This window comes from Accipiter gentilis, chromosome 8, assembly GCF_929443795.1.
Source record: "Accipiter gentilis chromosome 8, bAccGen1.1, whole genome shotgun sequence".
Taxonomy (NCBI): domain Eukaryota; kingdom Metazoa; phylum Chordata; class Aves; order Accipitriformes; family Accipitridae; genus Astur; species Astur gentilis.
This window is the reverse complement of record NC_064887.1, coordinates 6,623,932-6,640,623: the sequence shown is the minus strand read 5'-3', so window position 1 is coordinate 6,640,623 and position 16,692 is coordinate 6,623,932. Positions and strand designations below refer to the sequence as shown.

The 16,692-nt window shown below is 40.7% G+C and overlaps 1 protein-coding gene across 1 annotated transcript in view; it reads right to left on the bottom strand.

Moving 5' to 3' along the window:
* Nucleotides 1–16,692, bottom strand: part of GLIS1 (GLIS family zinc finger 1) — a 207,064-nt gene that overhangs the window by 100,852 nt on the left and 89,520 nt on the right. The window contains exons 3-4 of the mRNA XM_049809178.1: nucleotides 12,648–12,846; nucleotides 5,215–6,316 (exon numbers count right to left, since the gene is read on the bottom strand). Coding sequence (XP_049665135.1) covers nucleotides 5,215–6,316; nucleotides 12,648–12,846 — 1,301 coding nt within the window. The remainder of the gene's footprint in view (nucleotides 1–5,214; nucleotides 6,317–12,647; nucleotides 12,847–16,692) is intronic.

The window sequence follows — 16,692 nt, the reverse complement described above, 5'->3', positions numbered from 1 at the left end:
GACAGACAAGAGTTCAGATTCACCAACTGCCATTGGGCATGAGCTGACACGGTGCCAAGCCTAAAGCTATTTGCCAGCCTGCCCTCCAGTGCTGGTGCATGCTTAAACCCATTTGTACTGTCCTGTAATCTGTAGTGGTTTTTGTAAACAAACAAACATTGTATTTTCACAAAACCACTGAATCGCTGTCTACTCCTCTAATCAGAGTGGTTTTAACACTGCAGTTCCTTGACAGTATCGGGAAATGCCATCAGAGACCTAATAAAAAGAGAGATCTCGGGTGAGGCAGCTTTGATAGAATGGATGTTTCCTACTATTGACTTCAAAGGAAAGAAAGTGCGGCTAACATTATTGTTGTTTTTTTAAAGCACTCCTTTGGCATCGGTGCATGACACCCTCCACTCCAAAAGCTGAAAATACGTTCCAGACTTCCACAGCATTCCCTCGAGTCAGGCACCGAAACTTATTGTTTAGGTGAAATAACTCAAAAGCATATAAGCTGGTGCATGCAGACCTATTTTCCCTGCAAATGCAGGATTGTCCCTTAGACTCATCTGTAGATGTAGCCTGTAGAGATCTCATTACTCACTGTGCATTGCTAGACACATGCTCCCCACTGACCACAGACAGCATAATACTTGCTATCTACTGAGAACAGATTCCGCATTTGTTTCCTTAGCAGCAGAAGCAATAATACTAATCTGCTCAATAGGCTCCTTTCTCCTGTAAATGTAATAACCAGGTTACTGCCCGTGAAGTGTTACAAATGTAGCTGAGCCTTCTGATGAAAGTTTTCACAGGTTTATGACATGTCAAACCACCTGCATCAGAGATGTACAGTAAAAATAACAGGAAGTTCAGGCAGACTGCTATCTTTTGCATAATCTGTACAAAAATCTGTTTCGTAAGTAAACTGCAAATGGTTAGTTTGTGTGATGTAGTGATTTGAACACAAGATCTGCGCTGGAATGCTGGAATTGCCTAAAGATGCCTTTAGGCAAGTTACTTAGCTTCTCTATGTCTCAATTTCCCTATGTTTAATGCAGTACCTGTAGTGTCTCACCCTTAGGGATTCAAAAGAACTGACTACAAACAGCACAGGTGCTGAATTTCACTGTGTACATACAGCACCCAAATCATTGCATGAAGACTATTCCCAAACTGAGTATGTTGCATATATACAAGAAAAAAAGATTCTGCTTCAAAGTTTTAACATTCTAGGCAAGAATGTGATGTGACAGGTCCGGAACATACTCATGAGATATTTGTTTCTTTGAAATACACGAACTAGAGGCATTAACAATGGCTGTTATCACTGTCCAGCTTCTTTCATGGATATCACATATATTATGATGCCCAACACTAACTGCATATGGAGAAACGACGTAAAGATAAATATATTTACCTTGATCATGTCTGTGGAAGCCTGCAACATAGGTTCCCTGAGCACGTAGGCATGCAGTAATGGGAACTTAATGTTCTACCCTTTATGAAGCCACAAGAGTGCAAAAGGGTAGACTAATAACCCAAGTATAGATTTGCCCAAATCAAACAATTCTAGACAACTAAATGAGCAACTCTATATTTACATTTGCAAGCAGAGGTTTAAGCTGAGGATGCAGTATCTGGAGATCAGCAGGGTTTTCTACCCACCAAAGTACTGGAAGAACTGAAAGACAGCAGAAGATGCAGCTATGAGAAACTTCTTTTTTTTTTTTTTTTTTTTTTTAAAGTAAAAAACATTTAAGCTTGCTAATTTTTGCTGTCTCAGACAATCAAAATTCCAATTGTCTGGGACTTCAAATCTAAAAAAGCATGAAATTAATCTTCAGAAGTTAAAGTCTTAAAGGCATTGCATCATTATTTTTGTTGGATATATTTTTGATTATAATGCAGATGAACCCCAAATTTAATAAAACTAAAATAACATGAGTTAAGTATGAAACATAACAGGATATTGCAAAGAGATTAGGTAGTTTCCTTTAGACTACTTGCAGAGCCCAAGGAAAAACCAAACTGAGGGACACAATGACGAGAAGGCACCACTTAATTAGAATATTTAACAGAATATGAAAACAGAATACTCATAGTACCGGTTTTGGCAATCAAACAGAATAAGTAGAATACAGACCCAAAACATCAGTAGTTCTCTACACCAGATACTGTTTTGCCTGTCAACTGTCTGTAATAAAGAAAGAAGCAGGCTAGCTAAATTTAAACCAGCTGTAACGATGAGAGTGTTACAGTTGGACTGAAGGAAGCTTACCTCATGAAAGTATTGTGGAAACTGCTGTTGGAAAGATAATAAAAGGATTAACTGCAGTTTTAGTGAACCATTTACTTTTCAATCAAAATGTCTCATGTATTTCCTGTTCTCAAGTAGCTTGAATTCCAAAATTCCTTTGTCTATTACAGTACATAGTAGCAAAGCCTGTCATAAGAAATTAATAATTTTACATGGAAAAGTACTTTTATGTATGAGGGCGGGGTGCTGCTCACTGTTAGCTTCTCCTGAGCAGTTCAATACCTAGTCAGCCAGTAATCTTACAGAGAGGAACAAAACCAAGGGCTTAAAAAGAAAGTACAATGGGTAATTGTGAACAGCGAAAGAAAATCTCCACTACAAATACCAAGAGATGTAAAGTTACTTTAACAGGGCTACAGCAAAAACGAAACAAAATCTCAGACCTCTATAGACAGAGAATGAATCGCCTTCTTAATTTGCAGGAATAACAGCACAATTATTACCACATCAAAAGAAAAGCCATCATTTAAAATGACATGACATCACTGCCTAATGAAACACTGCACAGCAACCCTTGTCCAAAGTGGAATGGAATTCACTGGGCAAATAATCCCCACTTGATATTAATAACTTTAAGGAGCCATGTTGCAGCTTTGGATCTTGTCCCTGCTAGATCAAGGTCTCTCCAGGGTAGAAAACTAAATTTGCAAAGAAGACATATTTTTCATGTGCTCACTTGGATCCAGCTTTACTCTACACAGGATTCCAGGTTGTAACATTTAATACATGGATACCTCTGCTGACAGTGGAAGGTTCTTATTCTGGGAATAGAAGAGTTAACTGCAAGTTGTGCAATGTAAAGCTCCTAATTCTGATTGGGCCTTTCCATGTATGGGAACAAATACAATATCTGCTCAGATAAAACAGATATTTATGTACTTACATGCCAAGACTACATACATGTGCCATGAAGGCTGTCTGCAATATCAGATGAAAAGGTTTTTCCAACCTATTCACAATATTAAACCTTGAGGTGTTATCAAAAGACAGTTCTTTAATGCAAATGAACATAATTGAAAGTAGGAAATTTTTAGCATTTGCTAAGATATGACATGATTTAATGTCTCTGGCTTATCCAGTTTCCTGTAGGAATGGGAATGTAACATTAGAAATCTGCTATAAAATACCTGTCAAATACACATTTTGCAGAAAAAGAAGTTCCCCACCCATGGAGTCTAGTGAATCTTTCAGCATCATAGTAAAGCTAATCAGGGTTTAAGTATTTATTTTAAAAATCACGTTTTAAGTATTTATTTTAAAAAATGTGAGGTAAAAATGGGAAGAAGACTGATCTCATTCCAGATTATAAAAACACTAAAACCAAAAAGTAGCCTAAAATAAAATCTGTAAGTATGCTTTCACAGCTTACTTACTTACATTTTTTGTTTGGAAAGAAGCAACTAACTTGCATTATCCTTTGATGATTTATGACCAAATAAAAGATATGCATAGGAAGTTAAATTTCTTTGTATGTTTTACAAATTGTGATTGAGATACTTCTGGACATGAGCAAGTCAGTTCTTTCTCTCAGAGGAAAAAAGACAGGTAAGTCTTTGAGCATTTCCATTTTATGTTGGATAACGTGATGGTGTTCTCTAAATATCTGCATTGTTTCCAGTATCATTTTAGGGAATACCCACTGAACAGTGCAGACATTGAGATAGTGTTTTTCATTTATCCAATGGAAGTAAAAAGATAATGACCACTTACAGAGAAAATTTTTCTCCATAAAACATTATAAATACTGTTGTTTTCTTCCTTCTCCCTTGCATAACCACTGCAGGCCAGCAATCTTTTTCTTGAATAAATGAAAAAAAGTGAGCTTTTTATATAAACAGTCTTTCCTATTCCTCCATAGAAAGCTACAGCTTGCCATGGAAAAGTTTGTCGTGATCTAACTTCCTTACAAGCATTTTCCATTATATCATTCTCTGATCAAAACAACAGAACAGAGTCGAAAATTCTGCCTATCGGGAACCACAACCTGCCGCCATAACCATTGCCTTTGTTTGTACTTATTTGTGTGTGTGTGCGTGTATGTGCATGCGTGCACACGCGTGCGCATGTGGGTGTTAGAAATAAGACTTTCCAAATTTCATGGCCCAATTTGGAAGCTTATGTCAAACTTGTTTTGCTTCATCTGTTTCAGTCAGGGTCTTATATCATTGTTGTTTGAAACATGTGGAAAGCTTAATGGAAGTCATTAACTTTTATTTTAGTTTGGCCATATTGTCATCATGGTGGGCAGATGCAGAGATGGTGTTATTCCCAAGATCCTCTTTTTGGAACACTGATGTTGTTTACATCTTCTTGATCAGAAGAGAACAATGGTTTTTACTTATTTTCAAAGCTCTGTTTTGCACACTAAAAAAGCCTCTAACAACCTCTGAAAAATATAATTAAAGATATTCCTTTTATTCTTTTAACTGTTTAAAATCCTTAACAAGGATTTTCTTCTTTTCTTTTCTAAACTACCATTTGAAACTTTTGCACTCACAACTCTATGGGTTATTGTTCGGCTGAAGGAATGAAAAGAATTTCATTAGATGTGTTTTATGTTTCTTGATTAAAAATGTCACCCGAGGCTCAGTGACTTTGTTTTATGTTAAATGACTGCTGCGTGCTTTGATCATCATTTTATTAATGCTTTAATGAATATTAAAAAAAATAAAGCACTGTATTAAAAGTTAAGCTCTCATATAAGGAAACTGAATCCCTTTTCCAAGAACTACAGTATTTCTTACTCAAACATTTCCTTCTAGATTAAGGTTTTGTCCAATTCCCCTTTAGCCTGCTGCAGACTAAGTTACAGGAAAGCACAACAATTATATTGGAATAAGACTGAAGAGAGAGCAGGAAAAAGAGCAGAGTAGTATGTTTCTATTCAAACAAATATATTCCAGACTTACCATGCACTTGTTTGGTTTTTCTCCAGAATGAACCCTCATATGAATCAGCAGTTTGTAACGAGCATTGAAAGGTTTATATCGGCGGACACAGCCTGCCCAAAAGCAAGTGAAGTCCTCTCCTTTCCGCTGGTCAATGTGAGTCTTTTCTATGTGTCTGACCAGTTCGTCTTGTTGGTCGTACGTGGCACTGCAGTCAATCCACTGACAGACCTGTTTGCCATTGCTGAGGTCCTGTTCATCCCCGTCACTGGGCTGAAGGGACTTTGGAGACATAGAGGCGTGTAAGTGAGGCAGTGTCCCTTGAGTCTGGCTTAGCTGCTGGTGCAGATGGTAAGGGGGAGGCAGCCCCTGATGATGTCGAAAAAGATCAGCAGTGGAGGAATAATCGTCAGCTGGTTCTTGTTTTAAGAAACTCACCTTCTGGGTGCTGTGCGAGGTGTTTTGATGAGGAATGCTAGTACCATTCATCATAAGGCTGAGACTTCCATTCTCCTCGACTTGCTGCATTTGTATCTGCTCACAGTCACCTCTGTCACATTCAGCGGAAATAGGTACAAGACATGCTGGAGGGGAGGGAATACTGCAAGGGTTTCCAGGCTGAGAGCAAGACTGGGGCCGAGAGGATTTTTGAGCACTGTGATGACTGATCTCCACAGGATGAGAGGAAATGCCAGCTGAATTACTTCGCAGTCCATTCACACAGGTGACCAGTGACGTCTGTGATGTGCGGATGATAGCTGTAATATCAATTCCTTCAGCTGAAGACGGCACAACAGAGATGCATCTCTTCTTCAGGTTGCTTGTTTGTAGCCTGGCCGAGTGCTGAGGGGTGCCAAGTGACAAAGGACCCAGGGAGGAGCTATGTTCATTATTAAACAAGTAGGATGAAAGTGAATTTGTAAAGCTATTATTCATTAGGTCTATTTCAGGATGCAGACTACCAGAGGCTCTCAGCTCCATCCCCTCCGTAATCCTCCTATGTGTGGAAGCCTCAGACAGAACCTTATAATCACTTGGGCATTCTTGTTTAATGTGCTGAGCCGGGTGACTTCCATTCAGGCATGGAGCAGCAGAATCTACTGAGTCTTGAAACCTGGGTGACCTGTAATACAGTTTTCATTAAGCATCGCTAACTACCCCAGGATTTATCATTTTTGCACAAGACACAACACTTGTTAAGCCCTGGAGAATGGAAGCACTTGCTCTCTGCTGAACGTTGCCTAACGCAGCAATTACACCAAAAAAATCTGCAATGCTTCCCCTACAACCCTAGTAAAGGCAGCATCGTTTTACACAGGATTAATTTTACACACTGGGTTACGCACAGAACAGACAATCTCCCCTCCACTGCTACAGGCAGTTCATCAATCACAATCTAGGTTTTCAATGCATAATAGATTGGGCAAAACAATAGCTAAGAATGAAGTTTGAGAGCCTTGGGCATTTTTGAATTATTCAAATATCGGCATTTTCCTCAGAGCACACTGGGAAAACGCCTTGGCATTCTTGTTCACACGAATCAAAAAAGGCTAGCTGAGCTTTGCTTACATGTCAGAGAGATGCTTTCCTTCGCTAAATCAGAAAAGGAGCAAGATCAGTGGGGAAAAAGGAATACAAAGAAAGAACGGCTCGCTTTCAACCAGTGGTCTGGAGTTGATGAGAGATCAGCTGAGTATTTACTTCTAAGAGGTCTACAAAAGGTAACGAGTAAAAGTTCACAACCAGTAGATTTAAACTGGCGATCTATGTATTCCCATTTCCATTTTTTCCATTAAAATCTACATGGGTCTCAAAATCAAAAGAAGATTGTTCTGCAGAAGTGATAATCTTTTTTGATGTGTTCTGAATTCAATCACTCAGGAAGCAGAACCTTGAGGAACACCCCACAGACAATTCAGAAAAACACTGCATTTAGGAGAAGTTTCCTCCTAATATTTTCTTCCAAGCAGTTAGCAATTGGTTTATGCCTTAAAATAAAACGTTTTATCTCAGCCATAAACATTTACTGTGGATGACCCAACTGTGTGTTTTTTCTTAGGACCAGAGGGTGTTCCACACACATCCCTAAAGGATGGGAGGGTTTAATCTACGGCTTCCTCATGCAGCGATGTGCCAGATCAAGAAGAGGAAACAGTACATCTGTGTGCAGAAAAACTGTACCTGAACTAATAAACCCTCCAGAGAGGTGCTCCATGGCTCTTACACACTGACATGTTCCACTTAAATTAATTTTATGCTTTTTTGATGCTAGCACCACAAAAGTTGAAAAAAACCTGGGCATTTGGCAACTTGTGTGTGACACCACAGCTAAGACAAATCTGACACGTTTTAAAGCATGAAACACATATGCATAAGGTATTTTGGACATATACATACATTAAACTGCAAAGCTACTGAATAAACTGCACTTATTTTATGACTTAGATGATTTTATCATTATAATTTCCATTAATCCACCACTAACATTGAGACAGGAAGCTGGGACGACTTCTAACACTTCGTGGTAACAGCTCGCAAAGAACTACCAATTACAAAAACCAAAACAACAATAGAAAGCTTCAAAAATACTTCCTTCCCATGAAATTAAGGTTGTCAAAAAATTACACCTGTCTAAGGCACACAACTGTCAACACTGCATTCACTAGTGACAGGTTTCTAAGCTCCAACAGTTTGCAGCCAGTAGGGCTTGATATAAAAAAACCCTTTAAGGTCATGAGAGAAGTGAAATTCACCACCATTCATTGCTACAGAACAATCAGATCTTGCATTTGCCACCAGAAGTTTAAGAAGACTACATTAAAAATTTTAGAGGCTTCCATAATCCATTAGTTATAATTTCTCCCTTCAGGTTTCCACAGTTGGTCTCAGGGTAAACTTAAAGCACCTGGCTTTGCAGATGGTAAATTAAAAAAAAAAACCAAAAACAACCAACCAAAACCCAACAAACTCAACAGTATTCATACATTATTTTTTAACATTTACAGATCCATACGTCTGTAAAATATGTGGCAAAAGCATACATAAAAACCTTTTATTGCACATATTTGGGAAACCCTGCCCTGCTTGCTTGTAGCTTCATTGCTCAGTAGAAAGTGTGCTGTTTTACACTCATTCTGAGAAAGGTTTTACAGCATACCATGCCAGGCACAATATTTCCTATTACTTATTTTCTTCTATACAAGAACTCTTCTAAATAATTCAGTTTCTATCGTAGTTCAGTGGTCCCAAAGCCCGAGGCTAAAGTAAACACAACACATTTCTTACATCATATAAAGCTAACCCAAGCCTTACATTTCAGCCTGTGATAATTGGTGTCATATTATTAAGCTTTATGTAAAGCTCCCATCTTGCCAGAAATCCATGTGAGGAGTTCAAGCTGGAGTCAGTGGAGAGTACCTGCAGGATGGATACAAACATCCCTGTCCTGAGAAACATCAGGCTCCCAAAACTCCCAGCAACATCGATCTGCATTTCCAACACACACGATCTTACTCAGTCAGGACTGTATTGCTGTGATGCTGCAGTGCAGAATATGAGACACACAAAAGAGGGGAATTTTGAACTAAAAGGCAAGCTGGAATACCTTATTTCAAAAGCAAATGACATGAAGGCACTGAATTCATGCTTCCCATTGCCACAGCCATGTCTTATCCATGCTCTGCCTACATAATGACAAGCACAGGCTGCTTGTGCAGATCAGAAGCAAGTCTTTCCTGGGAGCTAAAATTTCCTCTGTAGCACTATATGTTTAAATACATTATATATACCCTGTGTTAACTCTGCTGGGAGCATCTGGCATTCTTTCAATTTCCTGATGTTTGAGTGTTGGGGTACTTCGTGTCAAGGTTGCATTAATGCAAACTTTCTGTATTCCTGGCAGAATTTTGCCATCACTGTTCTAGGGAAAGCCCTGCTCATTCCTCCCAGTCCTGGGACGTGAGGGGAGAAGGGGCACAGAAACAAAACTGATATGAGAGAGACAAGGTGTCTGGCATCCAACTTGCTGGGGGGCTCCTCTTATACCCATTGACTATTTGCTCCTGTAATGGCATCTTGCTGTTACAGCCAGGGATCAGACTCCAGGCCTGGTACATGCAGGCAGTGCTAGCTGTAAGGATTTCATAATCTCTGGACAGTAGCAAAATATAAATGCATATGAAACAAACAGCCAAGAGGAGAGTGAGAGGGACAAAGGATAGCAGGACAGCGTAAAGAGCACTGTGTGGACACGCGGATCAGCATGAGCAGCTCTGGGGGGCTTCCACATGAACAACCCTAGAAGGAAGTGGGGTCAGCAGGAGACTATATCCCACAAACCTCTCTTCACAGGGAGCATCCATGCACCCGGGATGGACAGTCTGAGGCAAGAGAATTGCTGCTTAAGCACATGAAAGCTGAGTGTAAGGCCTTTGAAGAGTAACAGCAGCCTCTCAGAGGATACTAAGGCAGTGTTTCCAAAGAGACTCCCTTACGTGGTAATTGGAGCCAGAGCACAACGCCAGTAGCACCATGCCAGAAGTACTGCAGTTCCGAACTGCTCTCAAAGGAAAAGACGACTCTATCTGTAATCGCCAGATTATTTACAAAACAAACATGCCTTCAATTGCCACTGTAAATGTGCAATCAGTGATAACTGACAGTTTTAAGAAGCTGGAAGGGATTGTTCTGCTGCACATCCATGGACCCTTTGCAACACTATCTGACTGCTCTGGTGTCTTCCCTGGGTTTTATATGCTGAGCACCGAGCACAGTGTGGGCGGGTTTGCTGTGTCTGATAATGGATTATTTGACAAAAGGCCAACATTAGCTGTGTGCTGACTACAGTTGTGGTAAAGAAGGTATTAGGACTTTTCCAGTCCCACACACATTGCATTCACAGATAGCATGTCACAGCAACTATGTTGCACAACTTCAAAGCTATTAACTGAGTGGGGAAAAGGGGCCAGGAAGAAGAGGGATCGTGATTCTTGGATTAAGGCAGTCATCCTTACAATACAGTTTCCAAGAGAAAGTGATTCGGGAAGAAGCTGAAGGGGATAACAAGTTTCAGTGCACTGAGGGTAAAAAGGACAAAGCCAATCATAACCCCAAATCCTGAGGGAGATTTTGGATTGCGAGGGGAGGTACTCTCTGGTTTGTTTGGGTTTTCCTTGGACGTTGCATATCCTAGAAATGCAAAATTGTTCAAAGCTGAACTCAGAGAGATTGTTTTAATTTGTATCTCCCTTTATTTCTGTGCTGGTCACTAGAGTTGGACAGAACAACCAGAGTTTGCCCAACTTCCATGTGCTCAGATATCTGTTCATTGCAGTCCTATTTCTCCATCTATTTTGATTCTTCTCATCTAATGAAGGCTGAAATCTGGGGAGGCACAGAGCACCCTTGGCTCCCACTGACTTCATTGAGACCTGATGGGCATTCACCCCCACCTCAGTTATGTTCTCCTGTTTTCAGATCTGCAAGGAAAGACCGTGTTTTCTATTACTTGCTTTCAAGAACCTTTAGCATCACAAACACCATGAACAGAAATCGTTCCAACTGCTGTCCACCTTCTCTTACATGCCAAGGTTTTGGCTCTGTACTGTGTGTCTTGCAAGTAGCACGGTGATAAAATTAGACACTGTGTCTCTGAGGTCCACAGAGCAGAGCTGGGCATTGGCTTTACCTTGCAAGGCCCATGCAGGCAAAAGCAGTATTAGCCACGTGGACATACAAGCAGAGCATGACCAGTGGGATACAAACAACCCGTAAACGAATGGAAGGGTCCCTCAGGATATTCTCCAAACATTTCCAGACTGTTGCTTAGAAGCAGCAGAGCCTCAAGGCTTTAGACCATGCTACAAAGCAAGGGCAGGGCATCAAGCCTATTACCTGCTACTTTCTCATGTTATGCAGCAGACAATCCTTTATGTTGTTCTGGGAATCCTCTTCCAAATGGGGGCTGGAAGGGGTTCATATTTCTGAGGGTGGGTACTGTGATCCCTGGTATGCAGGTATCTGTCATTTCCTCATTATAGATTTTACAAAAAGTTTCAAAAAGATCTAAGCAGAGTACTCTCTTCCTCCTTTTGTTTGCTCCTGCCCTAATTATCTTTGTTTCATAATTGTCCTCATTGACAGAATAAAAAAAGGTTGATAACTGCCGGTCCCACATTGAGCCATAAAGAAGCTAGCAGGGAACTGACTTACATCATGCTGCAACAGCATCTACAAATCTTTGTAGTGATAGCAGAATATTTTGTTATGTGGCATGGATATTATTTGTCCTTTTCAAACAAACAAACAAACAAAAAGCTCTTTCCACTTGCTTGCCATATTGCTGTGCCTCCTCCTCCTGAAAACACAGATGTTCTTACCCCACCAATAAATGAAAAAGGGGAAACGACATAAGTATGTATAACAAAATCAGAAACAGTCAGATTTCCAAGACCAAGCTATAGGCCATATTTCCTCTTGCTGTGACTATGGAAATTTGGGCTTGATAGTTCCATGCACAGAGTGCCAGTTATTCCAAGTATCTAAGATAAAGGCTGCAACTTTATTGAGGTTTTTCTTTTCTACAGTTCTTCAAAAAGGTCAAGATTATTCCATTTAATATCCCCTGCCAAAAAGCAGTGTAATTAAAATAGATGGACAGATTTTAATTTGTAGCAGGCTTCTATTCACAATGGATGTCTGTTTAGGGTACTTGTTTAAAATCTGGTAATGTTAAATTTGTAACAACAACAAAAAAATAATGGAGTTCTGTGTTTTCATATAATTAATTTATAGCAAATGTTTAAATAGAGATTCTGTTCATAGCATATCCAACTACAGTGTATATATCAAAACCAGAGACCAAATTTTCACATTACAGCCTTAAAAGCAAATACCAAGGATGTGGCTGTATGGGAACATTGAAAATACTTCATTAAAGGAAATGCTGTAGAAATAAAAGTGGCACTGGCTTCCTGTAGGTTTGATGGTGGCATGCCAAATTGCCATATGGGAGGCATTGGTTTGGGACTAAGTATCATCCCTGCCTTCCAGGCTGCCATTTGGAAATAACATGGCATTAGGGTACAGGGTAGAGGTATAGAGGAGGCAAGTCTGACCCTACTTAGGACCCTAGCAAAAACTCTCATTGACTTTTGAGCATGCTGGAAGAGACCCCACAGAGAAGCTGTATTTAAACTTCAATTCAGGGGGCTGTGGCTACATATACAGTGACTGCTCCTGGCATTGCCTTGGACAGCTGTCGGTGCACACGTGCGTGTCCCTGCAGTGCAAACCTGCAAATGAGCAGTGTGGTTAAATCAGCAGCCAAAGGACTTCCAAAATGAAGTAAAAGCCAAAAATACTCTTCCAAATGCAGCACCCACAGATGCTACTGGGAAATAGTTCCAGCTCCGTAAGAGCAAAATATATCAACCGATAAAACTTGCAAGTAATACCTTATATCCGAGTGTGTCAAGTTCAGCTGACCAACATGAAGCAGCCTCTCACAGGACAGTGGGTGGTCTCGCATAAGTGAATTTCCTGTGTGGATGAACAGACCTTGTCTGCAGACAGGTACTGAGCTACTTGTCACCTCCATGTCCATCATGTTCTTCTTCTCAGAGATCAAATTACAATGACTGTAGCCACCGTTCACTGTCAAAAAAAAAATAAAAATCATAAGCCTTTGACTAAGAACCCTCTACACTGACTACTACTTTGTATACTCATTTTGGATCTCCTTGCAAAATTCTTGTAAATGACATGGCAGTGGAAATGAAAGGTCTCACAAGGAAGCAAAAATTAATTGCAAAGAAATTAGGATCTGTGAACTATGGTTGTTTATTTCTCATTTTAAGTTTTGTGGCTATTTTACACTTCATAGTCTAACTCAGAAAAACTTAGTCTGATAGTTTCCTTTCTTTCTGCGTATTTTTATGGTAGAGTCTTGCCTGTGTTAGATTTTGGAGAGAGATGTTTCAGAGTCCCTTTATTTTCAGGGAGAGGAGCTCTCCGAAAACAGTGACGTAAGTCAAGTTTTTCTTTGCAGACAATTATCTCTGTGATTATGACTTTAGATGGGCATGTTTCTACTTTACTGTCAGGTCAACAGTGTGAAAAAATGTAACTAATTTTGTTTCGATGTATACATTTAACTGTATTTTCCAAGTAAGCTATTATTATAAATGCTAATGCTAATAGTAATATATTATGCTTTGGTGAATACAACATTTTAGCAGACTTGGAAAAAACAGTCTAGAGCTATAGCAGTATTCTTCAGAAATACATATATAACCACAAATGATAATCTAGCTAAAAAGAGAGGACAAAGGGAGAATTGAGAATTCAGATTGCATTGGTCAAATGCTAGCAATTCCATTTAACCTAAAGCGTATTAGTTGGGTTCTTTACCTCTACTGAACCAGTCAAATGCTCATAGATGAGCATCTATAAAAGTATTTGTAAGAAACTTAGCCTTCAGAAGCTAGCTAAGAAAGTCACAATAGCCATTTACCATCATTTTCACCATTGTACATGAATCATGCTTTTAAAATACCAGATCTCCCTGTAATCTGTTTTTTTCATGGAGAAAAAATGTAATGGTGTCAGATACTAATGGCAAGCATATTTCTGTAGTTTTCATACAGAGCCCAGAAAGTAACTCCTTCACCCTTGTACCCAATGCTCATGGTGATGGGTACTATAGAGGTAGACTGCATTGTAGTTAGTCCATTCTCTATGGAGGCACCAAGTGTTGTTGCACATCAAGGAAGAAAACAAATTCTGCAAGGTGACAGAAAAGATAAAGCCTGTGCTTAGTTTCATGCAAATCACTGATTCTCACAAGCATCAAGGTTTGTCCTTTCCTAAGGTGTTACAAGGCACTATTCATCTCACCATAGTTTTGCTGTCTCCGAGTTTTACGCAAACAATGCCTACATTGTTCAACCATCTCCAAATGGGTGTCTAAGATGGGCTCATGTAACTTCAGGACATGCTTTCCTCTTCCCTTTGACTACAGAAGGTACCTAAACAAGTATCTTAAACTGAGTACCTGACTTTCAGACAGCTGCAGTCGAGTAAATTGAATCCCTCTGAGCAGCCATAGGACTTACAAACACCCTCATCACAAATAGCCTACTTTATACTGCTCTCAGGTCTGGTCCCTCTTCTACTGAAGCCCACATTGGACCTGCCTTTGACAGCCCAGCTTCTACCATTTCAACACCATAATTTGTGTATGTTATCCAGAGCAGGTATATATTGATATAGAATCATAGAATGGTTTGGAATTGGCCTTTCTCCATCTTTCTTATAAGCCCCCTTTGCATATTGAAAGGCTACAATAACGTCTCCCCAGAGCCTTCTCTTCTCCAGGCTGAACAACTCCAATTCTCTCAGCCTTTCTTCATAGGATAGGTGTTCCAGCCCTCTATTTTCATGGCCCTCCTATGGACCTGCTCTAACAGGTCCAAGTCCTTCTTGTACTGGGGGCCCCAGAGCCAGATGCAATTCCAGGTGGGGTCTCACAAGTGTGGAGTAGAGGGGGAGAATCACCTCCCTTGACCTGCCAGCCACACTTCTTTTGATGCAACCCAGGATGCAATTGGCTTTCTGGGCTGCAAGCACACATTGCTGGCTCTTAATCGGTTTTTCATCCTCTAATATCCCCAAGTCCTTCACAGGGCTGCTCTCAATCCACTCAAAGCCCAGTCTGTATTTGCTACGTGACCCATGTGCAGGACCTTACACTTGGCCTTGTTGAACTGCACGATGCTCGCATGGGCCCACCTCTCCAGCCCGTCAAGGTCCCTCTGGATGGCATCCCTTCCCTCCAGTGTGTTGGCCGCAGCACACAGCTTGGTGTCGTTGGCAAACTTGCTGAGGGTGCACTCAATCACACTGCCCATGTCACTGACAAAGATGTTGAACAGCACTGGTCCCAATATTGACCCCTGAGGAACGCTATTTGTCACTGGTCTCCACTCAGGTATCGAGCTGTTGATCACAGCTCTTTGACTGCAACCATACAGCCAATTCCTTATGTACCAAGTGGCCCATCTGTCAAATCCACATCTCTCCAATTTAGAGACAAGGATGTCATGCGGGACAGTATCAAATGCCTTGCACAAGTCCAGGTAGAGGACGTCCATTGCTCTTCCCTAAGCCACCAGTGCTGTAACCCTGTTGTAGAAGACCACCAAATTTGTAAGGCATGAGTTGCCCTTAGTGAAGCCGTGTTGGCTGTCACCAATCACCTCCTTATTTTCTATGTGCCCTAGCACAGCGTCCAGGAGGATCCACTCCATGATCTTGCCGGGCACAGGGGTGAGACTGACTGGCCTGTAGTTCCCCAGGTCTTCCTTTTTTCTTTTTTAAAAATGGGGGTTATGCTTCCCCTTCTCCAGTCAGTGGGAACTTCACTGGACTGCCATGACTTCTCAAATATGATGGATTGTGGCTTAGCCACTTCATCTGCCAGTTTCCTCAGGACCTATGGATGCATCTCATCAGGTCCCATGGACTTGTGCACCTTCAGGCTCCTTAGATGGTCTCGAACCTGATCTTCTCCTATGGTAGGCGGTTCTTCATTCTCCCAGTCCCTGCCTTTGCCTTCTGCAACTTGGGCAGCATGGCTGGAGCACTTGCCAGTGAAAACTGAAGCAAAAAATTCATTGAGTACCTCAGCCTTCTCCATATCCCAAGTAACCAAGTCTCCTGTTTCCTTCCAGAGAGGGCCCACATAGGTAGAATATTACATAATTAAGCAGATATCACAGTATCTAGTTAATGATATTTTCATGATACAAAGGTAAGTAAAATTGTACTCATGAAGTTTTGCAATTGCTGCAGTTTTGTTACAATGTTTATGAAGTTCCAGTCAGAGATTGTGCTTATTTTAGTCAGTTACTGCTTCAGCACAGCTCCTCAGAGCAAACATACCCTTAACATACACGAACCCCCCATTTCCTCTTATGGACAGCTGCTAATCCTATAGCAAATGAAAGGCAAGTGGGAGAGCCTGAGTTGCTGTGGTCCTCTATAATTACAGTCAATGAATGCTTTGAAAGCGATGAGAATCACGTTCAGGGTTTTGGTGAGTATAATTGAGAAGAAACAGGTGACTGGGGAAAGCAGAAAAAGTCTCTGGTAACTGGAGAATTTGTGAAACGGATCACAGCACAAAAGTCCATTCTCCTCCACTGGCTGGGCTCCACAGCCTCCCCATCATGCTCCACGGCACCATTGTAACAGGCAAGACCATGGCAGATGAAGACGTAGTCCAGGCAAGCATCCAGACCCATAGAAAAGAGTGGGTACATGTGACACCCGAATTACAAGTCTCATGAGGCATTACTGTGACATTTCCAGAATAGAATTCCCTGTTTCCAGTGAAAAGTTTTCAGTGTTTGGCTGGTACACTACATTTCTTGACCATTTATTTATTTGATTTTTATTTTTTTAAGAAGTCAGAATCTTTAAAATTGGAAAAACAATACT